The sequence below is a fragment of the Apium graveolens genome, chromosome 1, assembly GCF_009905375.1.
Source record: "Apium graveolens cultivar Ventura chromosome 1, ASM990537v1, whole genome shotgun sequence".
In the NCBI taxonomy this organism is placed as follows: Eukaryota; Viridiplantae; Streptophyta; class Magnoliopsida; order Apiales; family Apiaceae; genus Apium; species Apium graveolens.
In genome coordinates this window covers 1,325,605-1,345,375 of record NC_133647.1, presented here as the reverse complement: position 1 = coordinate 1,345,375, position 19,771 = coordinate 1,325,605, and the positions used below count along the sequence as shown (strand labels likewise).

Here is a 19,771-nt window from a genome sequence, read left to right as displayed (position 1 = left end):
TAGAAGGGAACTTTGATCTTTATGCTAAAATCTTTGGATCATTGTTTACCTTCCCAGAATTCAAATCTGGAACCCTAAAAGGGAAACTAGCAACTTGTAGATTATGACTCAGATTTATCTGACGAGTTTAACAAGGATGGGGATTTGTGAACTCCCATTGCACCACCTGTGACCTCCTTAAGGATGGCTAAAGTGATTTTCCTTGCAGGTACAGCTGGATTATGGAGCTATGAGAGAAGAGTGATACACTTGTGAGAATGAGTGTAAACACGAGTGGAGAGAAGAGTGAAACACATGTGAGGTACACTAAATAGAATCACACACTCACAGTGAGGAAGAAAGATAAACTACTTGTTATTTCTTTTCCAACCAAGTGAAATATGAGAACTCCTTCAGACGACGGCATACATTCCTTCTTTAAGGGGGAGATAAAAGCTTAAGTAATAGTTTGGAGGATTCCTCAACTAAGGGGGAGAAATAGTAGGGAGGAAGAAAAAGATCCTAAAAATGTACACTACTCCAAACCATTGTTGTTTGTAACTACGGATCCTATTGTACGGGAGAGGTGGTAAACACAAGGTGATTTCCTAGTAAGGGAAGAAGCTGTTAGGGGAGTACCATTGGTTTTTATCTGCGGATCCTATTGTACGGGAGAGGTGGTAAACGAAGGTGATCTTCTTTAATCAGTTGATTCTCATAGGGGGAGAAGCAAGAGAGATATGGGCTTCTAAACAGGAAATGTAGTTGTACAAATGAAGATGGAACTACTTGAAGATATGTTCAGTCTAGAGGAACATCTACTTGGAATCTGGAAAATGTTAAATCTAGTCCAGAACTTTTCTACTATTTACTTTGCATTTCTTTTTATATCTTTTTCTTATTTGTTAGTTGAGTTATCCTCTAGGTATTTGTGTGTTATTGTCTAACAAACAAATAGGGGGAGATTGTAAGTCATATGTCATAGGCCTATTTGTATATTCGAGGATTCAACTCAACTCAAATAAGAATGTAATAAGTAAATAGTGGATCGACCGTCAGAGAGATCTCGCAAAGTAATATCTGTCAAAGGATTCAGAAACAAGGTTCATCTACAGACTTGAGGAGGTAATTCACTGGAAGAAGTTCAAGAAGTTGATCATGCCTCAGTGATATAAATCAAGATCGTGGATTTAATCAAGTGACAGAGATCTCGTCAGAGTATCATTAATTACAAGGATTTAATCTGAAGAAAATCAAAGCGTCAAAGTCAAGACATGAAGAAACGTCATGGAAGTTAGTCACTCATGAACCAGACAGTACATCGAGTGTCAACGATGAAGTGGTGGAATTGATTCATAATTCTCAGTGATTTTCAGAAGATATTCAGAAGAATGGATGCTGCTCAGGGTTAGTATTAATTCTCTATTAATTAATTAAGTCATATAATTTAATTAAGAAAATAAATTATATCTGCAAAGATTAATTTATTCATTAATTAAATTAATTGATTAATTAATTCAGAATTAATTTTAGGAATTTTCAGAAGTTTAATTGGATTAAATTCAATCTTAAATCAGCAAGACAATTGAAAATGAACTAGCATGACAATCTGGACTGTCATACCGATTGTCATGCCAGTTCAAAAGATTGTCATACCGATTGTCATGCCAGTTCAAAAGATTGTCCTACCGATAGTCATGCTGGTTCAAACGATTGTCTTGCTAGCTCAAAAGGATAGTCTCACCGATTGTCATACAAGCTTAAAGGATTGTCATTCCAATTCAATTAATTCGGCTGTTGATAAATAGAAGCAGAAGTCATTCAACTCAATAATCTCAATCATACAGAACACATTCAAGAACAAAGAAAAGAAAGCAGCCGCCTTGAAACATTTTATTTTCTTCTCTGCTTACATCAAGATCAAAATTCTAGTTTGTTAATGTTAAATCCAAACCACTAGAATTATTTATCTTGTTCTTGTGTAACAATCTAGCGGATCAAAATCCCTAGAACTTAATCTCAAATCGCGTTTAGCATTTGATTCTAATTATTGCAAAAATAGAAAAAGTTCATGTCGAATTTATTCTAGATTTGTGATAATTGATTTGAGATTAATACCTTGTAATCGATACAGTTGTTGTAACACCTTTCAAGTTTAATAATATTTTTATTTAACTTGAATTTTGTTTCACATTTTTTATTCCGCATTTATTCGATTATTTGGTACTGTTTGTATTCAACCCCCCCTTCTACAAATAAATTGGGACCTAACAAGAACCTGTCGGATTTACTTGTCAACTGAACACTAGACTCCTAAGGAATGTACCGTCTTGCGGAACTTCCAGGCCATTTGGGCCAATATAATAAGGCTGGGCCGGCGCCACTCGACCACTTACGCCACTCCTAGTTCAGATGAAATCCATGACTCTGAAATGTAAAGCTCGTCCTCACCTTCCCCAAGTAGAAACTTGTTGATACGACTCCACCAAGAAGTCGTATCTAGTTGGAAAGGAAAACTCACCGATATTTCCCAGGCGATGTCTGTTAATCGATTAACTTGTTCCAAGAATTTTACTTCCCGAGTATTGGGTAAGTAATCAAAATTCTTTTATCAAAATAGCAACCTTGTTGCGAATATAAAAATACCACAGAGCCGGATCCCTCAGGTTTTGAGCGAATATTTAAATCCCCTTGGAAAGGAAGATCTTAAATAAATAAAAATAAGTTTTTGGGATCCGCTCTAACTTTTAAAAATCATTTTGAAGGCTCGCAAACATTTTTAAGGATGTTTGGAGTAATGCTGATTTAATAAAATAAATCAGTCCCAATATATTAGAAAATATCTGAATATTATTATTTAAATACTATTCCCATAAAGAATAATCTTTATAAAAATAATTGAAGTAGAAGTTGTAAAACTTATACTTGAAATGAATCTTAAATAACCAAAGATGTACTCATACGAAAGTAATATCTTTATTTGAATAATCAAAAGTAAGTTTGATTATCAACACATTATTCTTTAATAAAATAAAGAATATTATTTAGTAAATAATCGGAGTCATAAGTCCTCGAATGAATATTCAAAATAATATTCATTAATAAACTAAACGGAGTCATAAGCCCTCGAATGAATATTCAAAAATAATATTCATTAATAAATAAACGGGGTCATAAGCCCTCGAATGAATATTCAAGATAATATTCAATAATAAAATAAAGTTATCGAATAAACCTTATTCGATTCATAGTTTTGAAAAATATTCATATATATATATAAATATATATATATTATACTCTGGAGCCTCGACTCCCGGTTTTAGAAAAAGTTCACCTTTGGGTCCCCTATACTAAGGGTATATGCAAATTACCGCTTATCTCTAGCATAGGTATTATCGACTGAATCAACAGATATATGTATCAAGAATACGAAACAGGCATGCATATATACCATATCACATGCTACAATATATCGCAAGAATTTGCTAAGTAACCATTATGCATCTATCACAAGATAATGCATGTACAAATGTATACATCACAACAACAGTATAACGGATAGAAAACTTGCCTGAGCGACTGGGGGTTATAAATGGCTTGGGACGAGTCTGGTAACCTATAAACAACATATAAGTTGGAATTAAACCAAAGTCACTCATAAATCTATACTTTAACCAATTTAGATTCTAACGCTCGCATTGCGCTTAATGATTCTCTTGAGTCGCTCGAGTACCCTCGGCTCCACCATTTTTAATAAATTAACCATTTTTACAAGTTTTAAGGCGATTCTTTCGCGAGTGTCTTACCAACTGCCTAACACACTTTACATAAATGTTTCATACTCCAATTAGTCCTTTTAGGTCTTTAACCTATGTTTCAAGTAAGGCGAGGGGTAATAATTCGTTCGCGAAACGTCGTTACTTAAAACGGCCGTTTCTCCTAAACCGTACATCGGAATCAAAGGAACTACATATCAAAACGAAGCTCGTAACATGAACTATCTAATCATGGAAATGGTCAAAACTTAGCAGTGAGTTCACGGGTCCTAATGTTAAGAACAAAAACAGCCTAAAGTAAATCGGACATTATGACGGCTATGTTTACGCGATTACCCTTTGATTAGCTCCTAATTACTTGGCTAATGACCGCTGATCTTTTATACGGTTCGCTTAACTTTCGTTCTCATTTATCGTTTGAGGGATCATACCCGGGATCTTATTACTTGGGTTTCCTTAACCTTTCTCAATACATTATATTCCTTTTATGATCCTCTCTTATAATCCTTGAATTCAAACTCTTTTTATCCTGTTACCTTATACTCAATTCTTTCGGTATCTGGTGGATTTTCGGGAAAAATCAAAGTATTCGGATTTGTATTCTGACGATTTTACATACACTTATATACCATATAGAGTACTAATAAGATCTCAGAATATCAATAAAAGAACCCCTACAAAATGTGGCATGAAAAGTTTTCTTATTCAGCATAATCAGCAAAATCACTATTCATAAGGGTTGCAAAAAGTCCAATTTTTTTGGGGTTATTACAGTCTCCCCTTCTTAAAAGTATTCCGTCCCGGAATCAGATAAAAAAATGACTAGGGATACTTTCTTAGCATTGCACTTTCTAACTCTCAAGTCAATTTTCCCACATTGTGGTTCTACCATCAAACTCTGACTAGTTTGATAACCCTTCTCCTAAGCACTTGTTCCTTTTCAATCTATAACCTTTCCCGGTTGCTCCATATAGGTTACGTCTGGTTACATGTCTATGCACTTATATGCCCCTATTTGTCTGGCATCTGAATTACACCTCCTTAACATTGATACGTGGAACACGTTATGAACTTGCTACATGTTCAGGGGGTAGGGCTAGCTCATATGCTAACTTCCCAATACGTCTTAATATATCCAAGGGTCCAACAAATTGTGGACTTAGCTTTCCTTTCTTTCCGAACCTCATCCATCCTTTCCGAGGGAATACCTATAACAGCACTAGGTCCCCTACTTCCTATTCTTTGTCCTTTCGTGTCAAATCAACATACTTCTTATGTCCATCTTGGGCTACTACCGGCCGTCCTCTGATTAGATCTATTATATCCTTGGTCCTTTGGACCACTGCTGGTCCGAGCATCTTGCGCTCTGCAACATCATCCTAACATAAGGGAGATCGACATTGTCTTCCCTCAAGGATCTCATAAGGCGATATCTCGATACTGACATACGATCTATTATCGTAAGAAAACTCAATCCGCGTTAAGTGATCATTCCAAATTCTTTCAAGTCTATTGCACAGAATCTCATCACAGCTTCTAGCATTATAGCTTTTGCTTCTCAATACCCATTCTTTTCCTGTTCGTAATCGCTACTATCTTTCATTCCTAATATTATACTGGTTATACTTTTGCTCGTTAGCGTTCTATAACCTTTTAATAACCACGTCAACCTTAGTATCACGAACGCGTTAGAATCGGAATACCACCGCACTGATACTACTCATTTCTAGCTGCTTCTATCTTTGAAAGCTTGATCCATCGTATAGAAGTAAAAGAATTTATTAAGAGATCACTATGATCATGAACACTTGTTATATCGCATAGTTAGTACAGAAGGTGGCCAGCCTTTAGTACTTGACAAGCAATTAAACAACATGTGGTATCCCACTAGGCTTCTATCACATAGATAGATAGTCATTCGGCAATACCTCCCCTTCTGGAAGGGTTGTTCTTCTCAGCTTATACAAAATGAAAAGGAGAGAAAAGAACAAATTGAAGAGAATTGTATATATATAAAATATACTGCCATAAAATATCTGGCTTAGAATCTACCTCTGAACTATAGAGGTTTGTCATAGGAGAACAAAACATATACGTATATATATCAACATCAAGTATAATAGCATCGTATTTCACGTGTTTGAATATTTACTATTCCGTCCATCATTCTATGGACCCATGCTCTTGCTCGAGCTTATAAACAATCACCTTTGAAACTCCCTCGACATCGAAAATCGAATCTGGGATTTCATTCTAGACGTCATCATTATTAGAATTCTATGCTTGTATCGCAACCTTCCTCGTATAGTAATACGACTCTCTATTGATAAGAAGGAATAAGTATTCAATAGGTAGATAATCGACTTAATTAGCCTATCAATGATACACCACCACGACCCGATTAGTGGTACTCACTCTCAACATCCATTCCAATACAACTCTCACGGTTGTAAGTAATCGGCTCATTACTCGCAGAATCATACCTGCATTACTATGGCCCACCGTTGACCTACTGTAGTCATTCGTTTTCCATGAAGTTTTAATAGCTAACCATACGGAGTCCATTCATATCATATCGAATCCTTCTAAGGAGGTAACGTAATCACCATTCATGATTCGTGAAGAACATTCCTGATCCTGACGTACATACATGACATGAAGCAGATTAAATTGGAGAAGAGTTTCAATCAAAGAAACGATAGCAGGCTAATACCATTATTAACCATATTTCTTTACTAGGAGATATGAGGCTCAAAGGTTCATTTAGTCCTCTCATAACATGCTCCTAGCTTATCTCAAGATAGGACCTTTTAAGATAGAAAGCCCGCTCATGGTGACTGCATAAATTAAATCTTTACCAAACTACTATTACGGTTGAGTACCGCACAGTCATCAGAAGGAATGTCAATCTTTCACACCATAATACAACCTTCACGGAATTAACCATTATCACTGTATTCCTCTGGCACGAGCGTCGATAATTGTCCTCTTACACTTAAAGTGTTGGCCACCTCTTTGGCCTTTCCTGATAGTAAAATTTCCTTACAATCAATGTCATTTTAACCACCTCTAACTAAATTTTCTACCTCATTTCAATCACTGCTTATGTGAAAATGCTTCTCTTAAGTCCTGGTGAGAAAAAAAATTACCATTTTTTTCCATAAGTAATTGCCTTACTCTTTAGATGTGAACATTACCACGACTGACTCTCGATCATACTTAGGACATCTCTTATCTTGGGTCCTTGTTGTTTTCACCAATCTCGACCCTCATTGGATCAATCTATACTTTCTTATGGTTCAACAAGTGCCCCACCTTGCATTATTATAATTACGTCATATTTCCTTCATCAAAATTTCTATTCTTGAGAACTTTGAATATTACCTTTCTCCTTGTAAAACCTCTAAGTTTATCCTTAAATTCTTCATCAGGTACACGCTAGGCACAGGGCATATCAAGATACCATTTACTAATACCAGAATCATTATCTATATACTTCTGAAAATTTTCTCCACTAATCCTTAAAGGTTGTTGTTACCTTAATCCTTTCCAATTCATACTGTCAAAACTCATGCTGTCCCTATTAAGGGTGAAATGCAAACCTTTATGCATTCCCCTAGGATTCATTTCAAGTTATCGGGGTTTTATCCTTAATTCCACCATTAAAAGATACTTACACTCTTCCATGGATAAATCAAGTCATATATACTTGATAGATTACCTTATTCAATCATTCTCACTTCGATAGTCTATACTTAATTTCACAATTGCATCTTTATTCAAACTGAGGTCAACCCATATGGCCTTCAAAAGATAACAATGGTTACCCGATTTTCTTTCCTAATTTGGTAATGACAACAGGGATGTTCTGGAAGATATTGGTCGTGTTCAACGTGAACTTCTTCTTAATAATTCCTCATTTACTTTTGTTGTTTATCTTAACAGTCATCTCAATATAAGGATATCTTTCATACCTGGCGTCTCCCTTTTCTGGGTATCATGCCACCGGTCTTACACTTCACATTCTTGAAGGTCACTTCCTTCATCCCATTTCCTAATTTCTTGTTATCGTGTCTCCTCAGTCCATTCGTGTTTCCTTATAAATCCGTCAATCTATATCAAAGTTTCATCGAATACTCTCAACTTAAAGGGGGTACAATATGTGTATCCCTTATGCCTTCAACCATCAACTTTAACTCATAGTGAATCACCCTCATCCTGATGATTACATACTTTTCTATTTCTATTGCTACGAGTCTTTAGGGTTTCCTCATACCCAACTCCCTTATCATTCCTCAAACTGTATTGCCTTTTTATTCATTTCCACTCCAGTCTTGATTTTAGTTTCTATTACAACCATTACATGAACCCACTAATCATTGACTTCAAACATCACGTCATTCTGGGATTCTTGTCCTCAGAAAGAATCTTTACAACTTTTACAACTTAGATTCATAATTCATCATACTCGTCCGCCTTTGTTCTGGCTCTAAAGCTTTTACACTATCTCCATAACCTTGGGAATTACTTTCCCGAAAATAATTGACTGAACTTTAATCAGTTTATTCTAACCTCTGGCTCCGTGCCTTTCTTGGTCTTTCACCAGTGGGTGGCCTCTCTCTTAGGAAGGTAAGTGATAAAATAGTCTTTTGTGCTTCATCAATCATTTAGAATCTCAAATGATTCCTATATTTCCTTTAGCCAAGCTCCCGCCTCTACTGGGTTCGCTTGTTCCTTGGAATTCTGAGAGCTTAGCGACTTAAAGGTCCTGAAAGAATTTCCCACCGCACTGTCTCCTCAGGGTGGTGGTTGGGGATAATAGTCTAAGTTCTTTTTAGACAGGTCCATGAATTGTTGTATAGGAGTACCGTCTTGGGTCTCCTTTCCCTACTCGACTTTCTGTTTCCTTAGTATGAAATGTTTCATCCTTCTCCCATACTTGGGGTTATCTTATACGTTAAAATCCTTGTTTTCCACTTCATTATGTTTCAAGTCCCTTATATCTTAATTGCGACCTCCCTGATTATCACATTCAGGGTTTGCCCCAAATCTTATTCTTCGTGGGGGTATAATGCTTGAAGAAAAAAATTGGGAATCTCTTTATAGTTGTCTTACTTACTTTGCTTAATCCTTTCCCTCGTTCAGTCCTTACATGATCGCAATTTATGAATTCTCAAGTTTTATAAACTTCATGACACCCTTAAGTGTTAATAATGCAATTAACAATATGAACTCATCATAAACAAACTGATCTGAACTGAAAGGAATGAATATATACATAACCATTTGTTCCAGGGTACAACAACTAAACACATTAAAGAGAATTACATCATTTGGTCTGATCGCTTCTATCCCAAAAGTACTACCATAGATAATCATCTAGTCATTAGAACTAATCATTCATAACTTAGGCTAATCCTCCAAAAGCGGTGCTACATAAAACCCTTGTCTGATCGCTCTGGCTCTGCACACTACCACGGATCAAGGAATGCGGCCACGCACGACATCCCTAACCTGCTCCATCACAGAGGTGATGAGGTCTAAGCTAGTCGCAAGTAGAGCTGGATCAACCTGACCCTCAAGATGGCCTCTAGCTGTAATTCGGGTGGTAGCCTCAATCCTGTCCATGCTATAAGCTAATCCTGCCGGAAGTACCCCGCCCTCAATCCTTGGTGTAGTAAGTCGATCCAATAGATCACTCCTAACATTACGGGCCTCAGACAGGCCACCCAAAATCATATGATAATCGGCGATAAGAGAAGCCTGAGTGGTAGCATCTAGCAGTCCATGGGGTGCAGGTGGTGCAGACCCAGGGGATCCAAATGGATAACCAAGCACGGTATCAGGTGACAATGGTGCAGGAGATAAAGGTGGCATTTCCTCAGTAGGTGCTGGGCTCTGTACAGGGGAGGGAACAGGAATTGGTGGAACCTCATGGATGTCTACAAGAACCTCTGGAAGAGGGTCTAATACTGGTATAATTGGTGTCTTGGAAGGCCCCACTCCTTCTGCCCTCATTATCCTTTGTGCCCTTGGTAACTCTTCATCCTCTAGTGCCACCCTCGCAGTTATTCTAGCTCTGGTAGTCGCCCTGACTATGGTCATCAATTCCTCAGCGGTCCTGTCTTCATTCTCGTCAGGATCCTCCACGAGATCCTCCTCAGCAGCAATCCCTTCTGGGATAGCATCCTCAACCGCAACATTCTCAATATGAATCTCATCCGGTCCCTCGTTAGGGTACTCTATTGGATTCACAATTTGATCTCCAATATGTAATAAAACATCCTCATATTGATGCTCCTGAACCTCAGGGTTCGGTGCCCCGCTGCCCTATACGAGAACGAACTATGTTACTATCATAATATTTATAAGGGTTCCCGTAAGGGTTTTAACTGTGAGTACTACGTTAGGTAGCCCGACTATGAACTTGGCAATAGTTCTTATTATCTTAGTGAACTTATTATCTTAACGTCACATCATCTCTGAGGTTTATAACACATGGCTCTGATACCATTTCTGTAACACCCCCAAATCTGGGGTCTGGGATTCGGGTTGTCACGAGTTCCATTTCCCTTAATAATACTTAACCTTAACAATCAACCAACTGCTGTGTACTGTGACCCCACAACATACACACACACACACACCATAAGTTATAGTCTCAGAGATGAATACCAAAAATAACACAAGTCATTTTACTCCACAATTATAAACCATTTCACCTCAAAAGGGTTTCTGAATAATTTACATATTCTTTGCCATTATTACAATTCATAATATACATAAGTCTGGTTCATCAATAGTTGAAAGCCTAGCCTATTGGTAGTTCCTACCTCAGCTACGGCGGCATCAACGCTTCCAGAAAACTGCGGAACGTTTCCTAACCGCTTGCGAATTGGAAGCTTGGTCATGTTCATCTTTTCTATCTGTTGTTGTGTAATGAAAGAAGAAAGCAAGGGTGAGCAACAAGCCCACCGAAATAATATGTATAATAATTAACAATATATGAGCATTCTCATAGTACTCATGAAAGTCTTGGTCAAGAAGAAATGAACCAAGTTGACATCTTAACGCGACCAAGTCGCAAAATATTCAGTATATATATATACATATATACTTTTCACAATCTTTGAAATCCTCTGACATGTATAATATACACATAGTTCCAGTTTATAACTGTATAAAAATATCGTTGCAAGGTGATCTCATATATCTAACCTTGTCTCAACGTTTTTCCAGAAAATCTTTGTCATTCATAAGATAATCATTAACTGGATATAAGTTGAAAAGATGAAGTTACAAGATACTCCAATATACTTATATCTTTTCTGAATACTACTTGAAGCACCACCATTCAAGATATAAACAGTTTCGAAAGTTCCTCACATAGATGAGACTACAAGATAAGACTTGAATAGATTCAATCCTTGAAATGTTGTTTAAAAGAAATGAAGTTACGAGATACTTCATTTGAGGGAAACATCATTATAACCGTTTGACCCTGTCAATGCCTCAGCAATCACCCATCCGTAGCCTTTCGATCGAATGCTCCAGATAGTGTTGCAGAAATATCCAAACTGGATGATGAACTCATTACGGGAGTTTGCCGCGCCAGGAAGACCACTTACGATGATCAGTCGCAGTAGTGCAACCCCACCATTTTCTACATGTAGAGGAGAACCTATCGGATTTACTTGTCAACCGAACACTGGACTCCTAAGGAATGGACCGTCTTAGCGGAACTTCCAGGCCATTTGGGCCAATATAATAAGGCTGGGTCGGTGCCACTCGACCACTTACGCCACTCCTAGTTCAGATGAAATCCATGACTCTGAAACGTAAAGCTTGTCCCCCATTTCCCCAAGTAGAAACTTGTTGATACGGCTCCACCAAGAAGTCGTATCTAGTTGGAAAGGAAAACTCACCGATATTTCCCAGGCGGTGCCTGTTAATGGATTAACTTGTTCTAAGAATTTTACTTCCCGAGTGTTGGGTAAGTAATCAAAAACTCTTTTATCAAAACAGCAACCTTGTTGTGAATATAAAACACACCACAGAGCCGGATCCCTCAGGTTTTGAGCGAGTATTTAAATCCCCTTCGAAAGGAGGATCTTAAATATAAAAATGAGTTTTGGGATCCACCCTAACTTTTAAAATCATTTTGAAGACTCGAAAACATTTTAAAGAATGTTTAGAGTAATACTGATTTAATAAAATAAATCAGTCCCGATATGTTAGAAAGTATCTGAATATTATTATTTAAATAATATTCCCATGAAGGGTAATCCTTATAAAATAATCGAGGTAGGAGTTTTAAAGCTCATATTTGAAATGAATAATAAATAACCAAAGATATACTTATACGAAAGTATGATCTTTATTTGAATAATCGAAAATAAGTTTGATTATCGAAACATTATTCTTTAATAAAATAAAGAATATTATTTAGTAAATAAGCGGAGTCATAAGTCCTCGAATGAATATTCAAAAATAATATTCATTAAATAAAATAAACGGAGTCATAAGTCCTCGAATGAATATTCAAAATAATATTCATTAAATAGAATAAACGGAGTCATAATCCCTCCATTGAATATTCAAAATACTATTCATTAATAAAAATAAAGTTATCAAATAAACCTTATTCGATTAATAGTTTTGAAAACTATATCCATATATATATATATAAATATATATAATATACTCGGGAACATCGACTCCCGGTTTTAGAAAATGTTCACCTTTGGGTCCCCTATACTAAGGGTATACGCAATTACTGCTTATCTCTAGCATAGGTATTATGCAACTATAAGCATTGGAATCAACAGATAGATATCAAGATTACGAAACAGACATGCATATATCCCATAGCAGCATGCTCCAATATATATTGCAAGATTTGCTAATTAACCATCATGCATCTATCACAAGATAATGCATATACATCACAACAACAGTATAACGGGTAGAAAACTTGCCTGAGTGTTCCCGGTTAGACTTAAGCTTAGAGTGGGTCCGATAACCTATGAACAACAACATAAGTCGGAATTAAACCACGGTCGCTTAAGAAACTAGACTTTAACCAATTGAACCCTAACGTTTGCTTATGGTCACTTCTACGCTTAACGAATCACATAAGTCGTTCGAGTACCCTTGGCTCCACCATTTTTAATAAATTAACCATTAAGAATTTTAAGGCGATTCTTTCGCGAGTACTCTAGCAACTGCCTAATCCACTTTACATAATTGTTTCGTAATCCAATTAGTCTTTTAGGGGCCTTAACCAAGGTTTCAAAGTAAGGCGAGGGGTAATAGTTCGTTCGTGAAACGCCGTTACTTAAAACGGTCGTTTCTTCTAAACCGTATATCGGATTCAAGCGAACCACATATCAAAATGAAGCTCGTAACATGAACTATCTAATCACGGAAATGGTCAAAACCTAACAGTGAGTTCACGGGTCCTGATGTTAAGAACAAAAAAGTCTAAAGTAGATCAGGCATTACGACGGCTATGTTTACGCGATTACCAAGTTTTAAACCACTCCAAACAACCACCATTCAACTCACAACCAACAATACAACCAACCCTCATCCAAACCTTACTACATCAGTCCTCAAACCTCAAGATATTCCAATTTATACAACCCCACACATGAACTACTAGCTATACTTAAGTTTCATTAACTATAAACAAGATTTCAACATCCAAATCACTACAATCCAATCCAAACTCTAAACACACAAGCATCATGCTTCTCATTTACTATAACCATCAAAACCATCTTAATACTCAAAGTAAAGTTAGGTTTTGGAGGTGTTATACCTTACTTGGAGTGATTAGAGTAGCTAGGAAGCCTTAAGAAGCCTTGAGATAACTTAGGAATGCTTGGATCTTAAAGGAAATCAAAGAAAATAAGTTAGTAATCTTGAAAATACTATTCATCATCTTCTTCCTTAATTTATTGGAAGAGATTCATGAAGAAATAGAAGCTTAAACTCCTAGGATATGCTTATCTAATCATAAGGGACCTTGGGTAATTACCTTGCAATTTAACAAAGCTAGAATCTTGATTTTTGGAAATTTTCTCCTTGAAAACATGAAAAAGCCGAGAGCTCTTCTTGAAAAGGTGGAGAAAATGTGTTTTTGTGATTTGTGATTTGTTTTGTTGGTTGTTTTGCTTTTGTTTTGATTAATTACCTTTTAACCATGGTAAATTTTGTGTGGTTTATAATCAACCAACACTTCCTTCCCTTTGGTCATGCTTATGTCATTTTCCTATGTCATCTTCCCACACTTGTCCTCTTCTTGTTGGTGTGGTGACATCATCATCACTAACCCCTTTGATTAGCTCCTAATTACTTGGCTAATGACCGCTGATCTGTTATACGGTTCGCATAACTTTCGTTCTCGTTTATCGTTTGAGGGATTATACCCGGGATCTTATTACTTGGGTTTCCTTAACCTTTCTCAATAAATTATATTCCTTTTATGATCCTCTCTTATAATCCTTGAATTCAAATCTTTTTTATCCTGTTACCTTATACTCAATTCTTTCGGTATCTGGTGGATTTTCGGGAAAAATCAAAGTGTTCGGATTTGGATTCTGACGATCTTTACATACACTTATATACCATATAGAGTACTAATAAGATCTCAGAATATCAATAAAAGAACCCCTACAAAGTGTGACATGAAAAGTTTTCTTATTCAGCATAATCAGCAAAATCACTATTCATAAGGGTTACAAAAAGTCCAATTTTTTTTGGGTTATTACATTTCTAATACCCAAATCCTTCATATCTGACCTAGCCTAGAGATGATCTTCAGTTTTACCACTAATACTCAACAAGGTTCCCAAAACACTATCGCATATGTTCTTTTCTATATGCATAACATCCAAGTTGTGTTGAGTTAAGTCGTCCTTCCAATATGACAACTCAAAAAAATTGACCTTTTATTCCAATGGTTGACAGCGCAACTGACTTTTCTTTTTTTACCCACTCCACTGGACGAATTCTCATAACCATCCAAAATTTCTGCAACTTGTCTCCCAGTTAACATCGGAGCACTTGGTCTAGCCTCCATTTCGACATTAAATCTTCTTTTGTCTGATCTCCACTTGTGGTTAGCATCTAAAAATTTCTGATGGTTCATATAACAAAGTTTTTTTGCTATGCTTTAAATATATTGACGATATTTAAAGGTTCCCTTTTATGCTCCACCCAGACAATATTCCATAACCAGGGAGTCGCTGATTGTCCATAGGACACTTGCGCGTAATGTAAAGATTTGATTACTTGCTGCATCATACGTTTCCAGTCCTGTTTTCCATAGCTCTTTCAACTCCTCAATCAGAGGCTGCATGTAGACATCGATGTTGTTTCCCGAATCATTCGGGCCAGGAATAATGGTTGAAAGAATTAAGTTTTCTGGTTTCATATTTTGCCAAGGAGGAAGGTTGTAGTTCACGACTACAATTGTCCATGTGTTGTGTATGTCATATTGCGAAATAGATTGAACCCATCAATAGCTAAACCCAATCTCACATTGCGAGATTTAGATGGGAAATATGGAAACTTGACGGCTATAGTCTTCCAAGCTTTAGCATCAGTCGGATGACGTAACTTCCCGTCTTTCTTTCGTTCAACCGCATGCCAAACCATTTGTTTAGCAAAATATTTACACGTAAATAGTCGTTGGAGCCTTGGGATCAGTGGAAAATATCGCATTACTTTTGTGGGAATTTTACTATTGGGGTTAAATATCAAAGTGGTCACTCAACTGAAGGTCATATATCAGTTTAATCATCAAATTTAACGGGGTATCATTTGGATCACTAAAGTAATAATAAATATCAAACAGATACCTCAAAATATGTGCTCGAGAATTAAAATTTATTTTATGGAGTTCTAAATATTTTTTTAAAATCTTATTACAACCAAATGAAAAGTTATGAATTCATAGTATTTCAGATGATTTTTTGAGATTTTTAAAAATTTATCTACTCATTATTTTTATTTAAATAAAGCAAATGACTACAAAATTAAAAATAAATAGTAGATAAATTTTAAAAAATCTTATTATATTATCGAAAATACTAGAATTCATACATTTTCATTTGGTTGTAATAGGATTCAAGAAAAATATATAGAACTCCATAAAATAAATTTCAATTCTCGAGCACATATTTTGAGGTATATGTATGATATTTATTATGACTTTAGTGATTCAAATGATACCCTGTTAACTTTGATAATTAAACTGATATATGGCGTTCAGTTGTGTGACCACTTTGATATTTATCCATACACACTATTGTCATCGTTTGATTCTTGTGCCACGCCTTTCCACCTTGAAACACCGCAAGTCTTGCAAGAAACTTTATTTTTATTCTCCCCAAATACCAGATGCAGTCATTTAGACATGCATCTATCTTCTTGTAGTCAAGACCTTGATACTTTACAATATTTTTAGCGGAATTAAAAGAGGAAGGCACATTAATACTGGTAACAGCATCTTATAACAACTGTAATAGCTCTCTGAATGCAGACTCAGTTACTCTGTTTAAACACTTCCAATGGTACAACCTACCTAAAAAACTTAATCGCGAGAAATTTTTGCCACCAGGGTAGAGGGGCTATTTTCCATCATCGACAAGTCGATAAATTTTTCAGGCATATGCATTTGGTCCCATGTTGTCGTGTGTCATATCTAAAATCTCGTCAAGATTATCTCTGAATCCGGGATTTGGTTCAAAATCTATATTATCGGTTTTGTCTACCAATAAAGTAAGATCATAAATCCACTTAACGAACGATAATGTCGGTCCACTGCATATCAGGTGACTCTCAACATCACCGGCAGACCACCAGAAATAATTTTCACACTTACGACAAGGGCACTTTATTTATTCTACAGTAGCGTAATTGGCCATCGCTTTCTTCACAAACAATTTCACTCCATCGATATAATCTTTGGTATACTTGGGAAGATTCAACCAAGTATGACATTTCTCTATCATACCTACCTACTATAAACGGGTATACTATTAGCCATATAACCTACATATATGATACCCTGCACCTAGACGCTCGGCTATCACAACAGAGCAAGTTATTATGCTCCGTCGGCCTTTAAATAATCATTTATCAAATAGTCTTGGGGGTTTATTTTTATTACGGTTAACTGATTATCTAAATAAATTTATAATAATATTAATATTAACCTAAACAAAGAAGCAATTAGCAGGCCCACCTCTGATCAATTACCTTAACAAATAATCAACTACGGTACTCAACTACTCATAATAATCATATTAAGTTCGGTGGTCCTCTGATCCAACAGAATCAGACTATGTTGAGCAAGATTGAAACTGTATGGTTATCTCAACAAAACTGGTTTGGATAACTCAACATAGAACAAGGACTTTGAAATAATCTATGTCCCACTAGGATCAGTACAGATTGTTTATTGGGTATATGCACAAAAGGTTTTGTTAGCTGCAGTGAAGAAGATATCAACAGTGATCCGTATGAAGTTCATTAATATGTTCAGGCATCGGAGGAATAAGGTTGGAGTCATTCGAAGCAGTTGACAGAATCAGTGTGAATACCTCAAGGATTACTAGTGTAGTTGGTTATATTTGGTAGAAGACTTAACAGTGGTTTGACGGGTATAATACAAAGGCTTGAGAGCGGAACTAGTCGTCTGTGAACCAGACCTGTGCATGAGACGTCAGTGATCCGTAAAAGGAAACAGAGTATTATTTTTAGGAACACTGTTAAGTGGTTTTTGTATTCAAGGAGTCTGGAAATATATTAAGATACAAAATCCCAGAGATTAGAAAGCCTGAAGATACAGAGAAGTATAGCCCGAGGATTTACAGGATTTACAGGATTTATTTCTAATCAACGACTGATTTTTTATTAAATGAATAAATGAAAATTATCTCATTTATTTATTTAATTTTAGATCATAATTTGATTTTATAATAAATAAATTAAATGTTGATTTTTATTAAATGAATAAATAAATCTCAAAACATTTATTTATTTAATTTAATATCAATATTTAATTTTGGGAAAAATAAAATCATTGTTTGAATTTTAATTAAATAAATAAATAAAATCAGGTTTTATTTATTTATTTATCTAAAAGTCAAATATATATTTTTTTGTTTTAATTAAATAAATAAATAAATAATTCGGTTTTCCGGCCAGAATGGAACTTAACATGTACGAGTGAACAATACTGGTGTGGTTTGAACAAAAGAAATCATCAAAACAAAATTGTACAGATTTTGTAAAATGGCAGCGTTTTTTTTCTCCTACCGGACTGCCCCCTAACCGCGAGTGAAGCGCACGCGCCGTGAAGCGCACGCGCCGTGAAGCGCACGCGTCTCCCTCGCTGGTTTTCTTATTGGCGCGTGACGCGCACTCTCCTGCCGTTGTGTGTGCCTTTCAGCGCTCAGTCTCTCCTCGTGATGCTCCTGTCACATGCACGTGAAGTCAACAGTTTAATGGAGTACATTTGCTGGTTGTACAACTCAGTGTACCAATCGGCAATAAACAAAGCAAGCACTGCTGCTTTTTATTTTGTGCAACGAGATAAAGGCAGCAATAGATTTAATCTTCTATGTCGCAGGATAGCTCAAATAAATTAACATGAAGCTATCTCCTGCCTTTATCTTTACACGGCGCAGGTTGAGAGTGTGAAATGAGTTAGTCGCAGTTTAAGGTTCTGTATGTCGCAAGTTCTCCTAAATTGTTCAGCGCAGGTTGTAAAAATATATGAGGGTCGCAGGGTGCTAAAAGTAAGTTCAAAAAATCATTTGGCAGCTCCTTCTATATGTCGCAAGTTGATGCTTCCTATTTTATTTAGTCACAGGTTAGTGAAGTAGTGCAGGTTGTTTATTCGTGAACAAAAATATCAAGGTCATCATTTAAAATTTTCTTGATTGTATTTAATACTTTTTGTTAGAAACTTTAAATTTTTAGAGTGATAGATAGAATCCTAGATTCATAGCTATTATTTTGGTTCTCTCTATATTTGTTGCTTCGAATTATTTATATTCGGAGTTGTAAGCAAACCCTTACGGTTTAATTTCTTAATAATAAGAATTATTCCGTGAATCTCTTTGTATTTGTTTATTTCATTTTCGAGGTTTATTTTCTGCTGCAATTAATTTTAGAAAACGAAGAACATACATTTCCCCCCTGTATGAATATTCGGACCTAACAATTGGTATCAGAGCTTGTTGATCAATATACAGATCTGATACGTTAGATTAGCAAGTTTTGTTGTTGATTTTGGTTGTACGGAGTCTGGGAGTGCTTTTGGTGTGTAGATCTGACTTGGACTTGTTGGTTTTGACTTGACTGGTTTGGTATTGTTGACTGACTGGGTTATCATATTTTGAGATGTTATATTGCGAATTTTTCTCAGATCTAATAAGATGAGTTCTCAGAAAGTTGGTAATATCAAGGTTCCTCAATTTGATAAATCGAGATATAATCTATGGAAAAAGAAAATGCTATTGTATATTCGGGCGTCGAATCCAGAGTATATGAAAGTATTGAGAGAAGGAAGACATGTGCCGATGAAGGATCATCCGGAGTTGCCTAATATGAGAATGTCATGTCCTGAAGCTGAATGGAGTGTACGTGACAAATAACTGATAGCTCTAGATGAAGGCCTACAGCTTATTTTGGTGGATTCAATGGATGATGACATGAGTCACCAAATTATGGTCTGTGAGAGTGCAAGGCACATGTGGGAAACCATAGAACTGCTTATGGAAGGAACTGAAGATGTCAGGAACAATCGATTGGACATCTTGACTTCACAATATGAGGCCTTTAAGTCCTTGCCTGGAGAAAGTATTACTCAAGTCTTTGAAAGACTGAACAAGCTGTTAAATGAATTGAGTATTCACGGCAAGACTTATCCTCAGAGAGAAGTCAACAGGAAGTTTATGCTAGTCCTACCTCACCACTTAGAGAACAAGGCTTCATCT

The 19,771-nt window shown here is 36.1% G+C and overlaps 1 protein-coding gene across 1 annotated transcript in view; it reads left to right on the top strand.

Moving 5' to 3' along the window:
* The window catches only part of LOC141724864 (uncharacterized), a 53,198-nt gene extending 33,769 nt beyond the window's left edge, over window positions 1–19,429 (top strand). Inside the window, exons 3-4 of the mRNA XM_074527150.1 lie at window positions 18,533–18,642; window positions 19,201–19,429. Of these exons, the coding sequence (XP_074383251.1) occupies window positions 18,533–18,642; window positions 19,201–19,429 (339 nt within the window). The remainder of the gene's footprint in view (window positions 1–18,532; window positions 18,643–19,200) is intronic.
* Window positions 19,430–19,771: the final 342 nt, after the last annotated feature.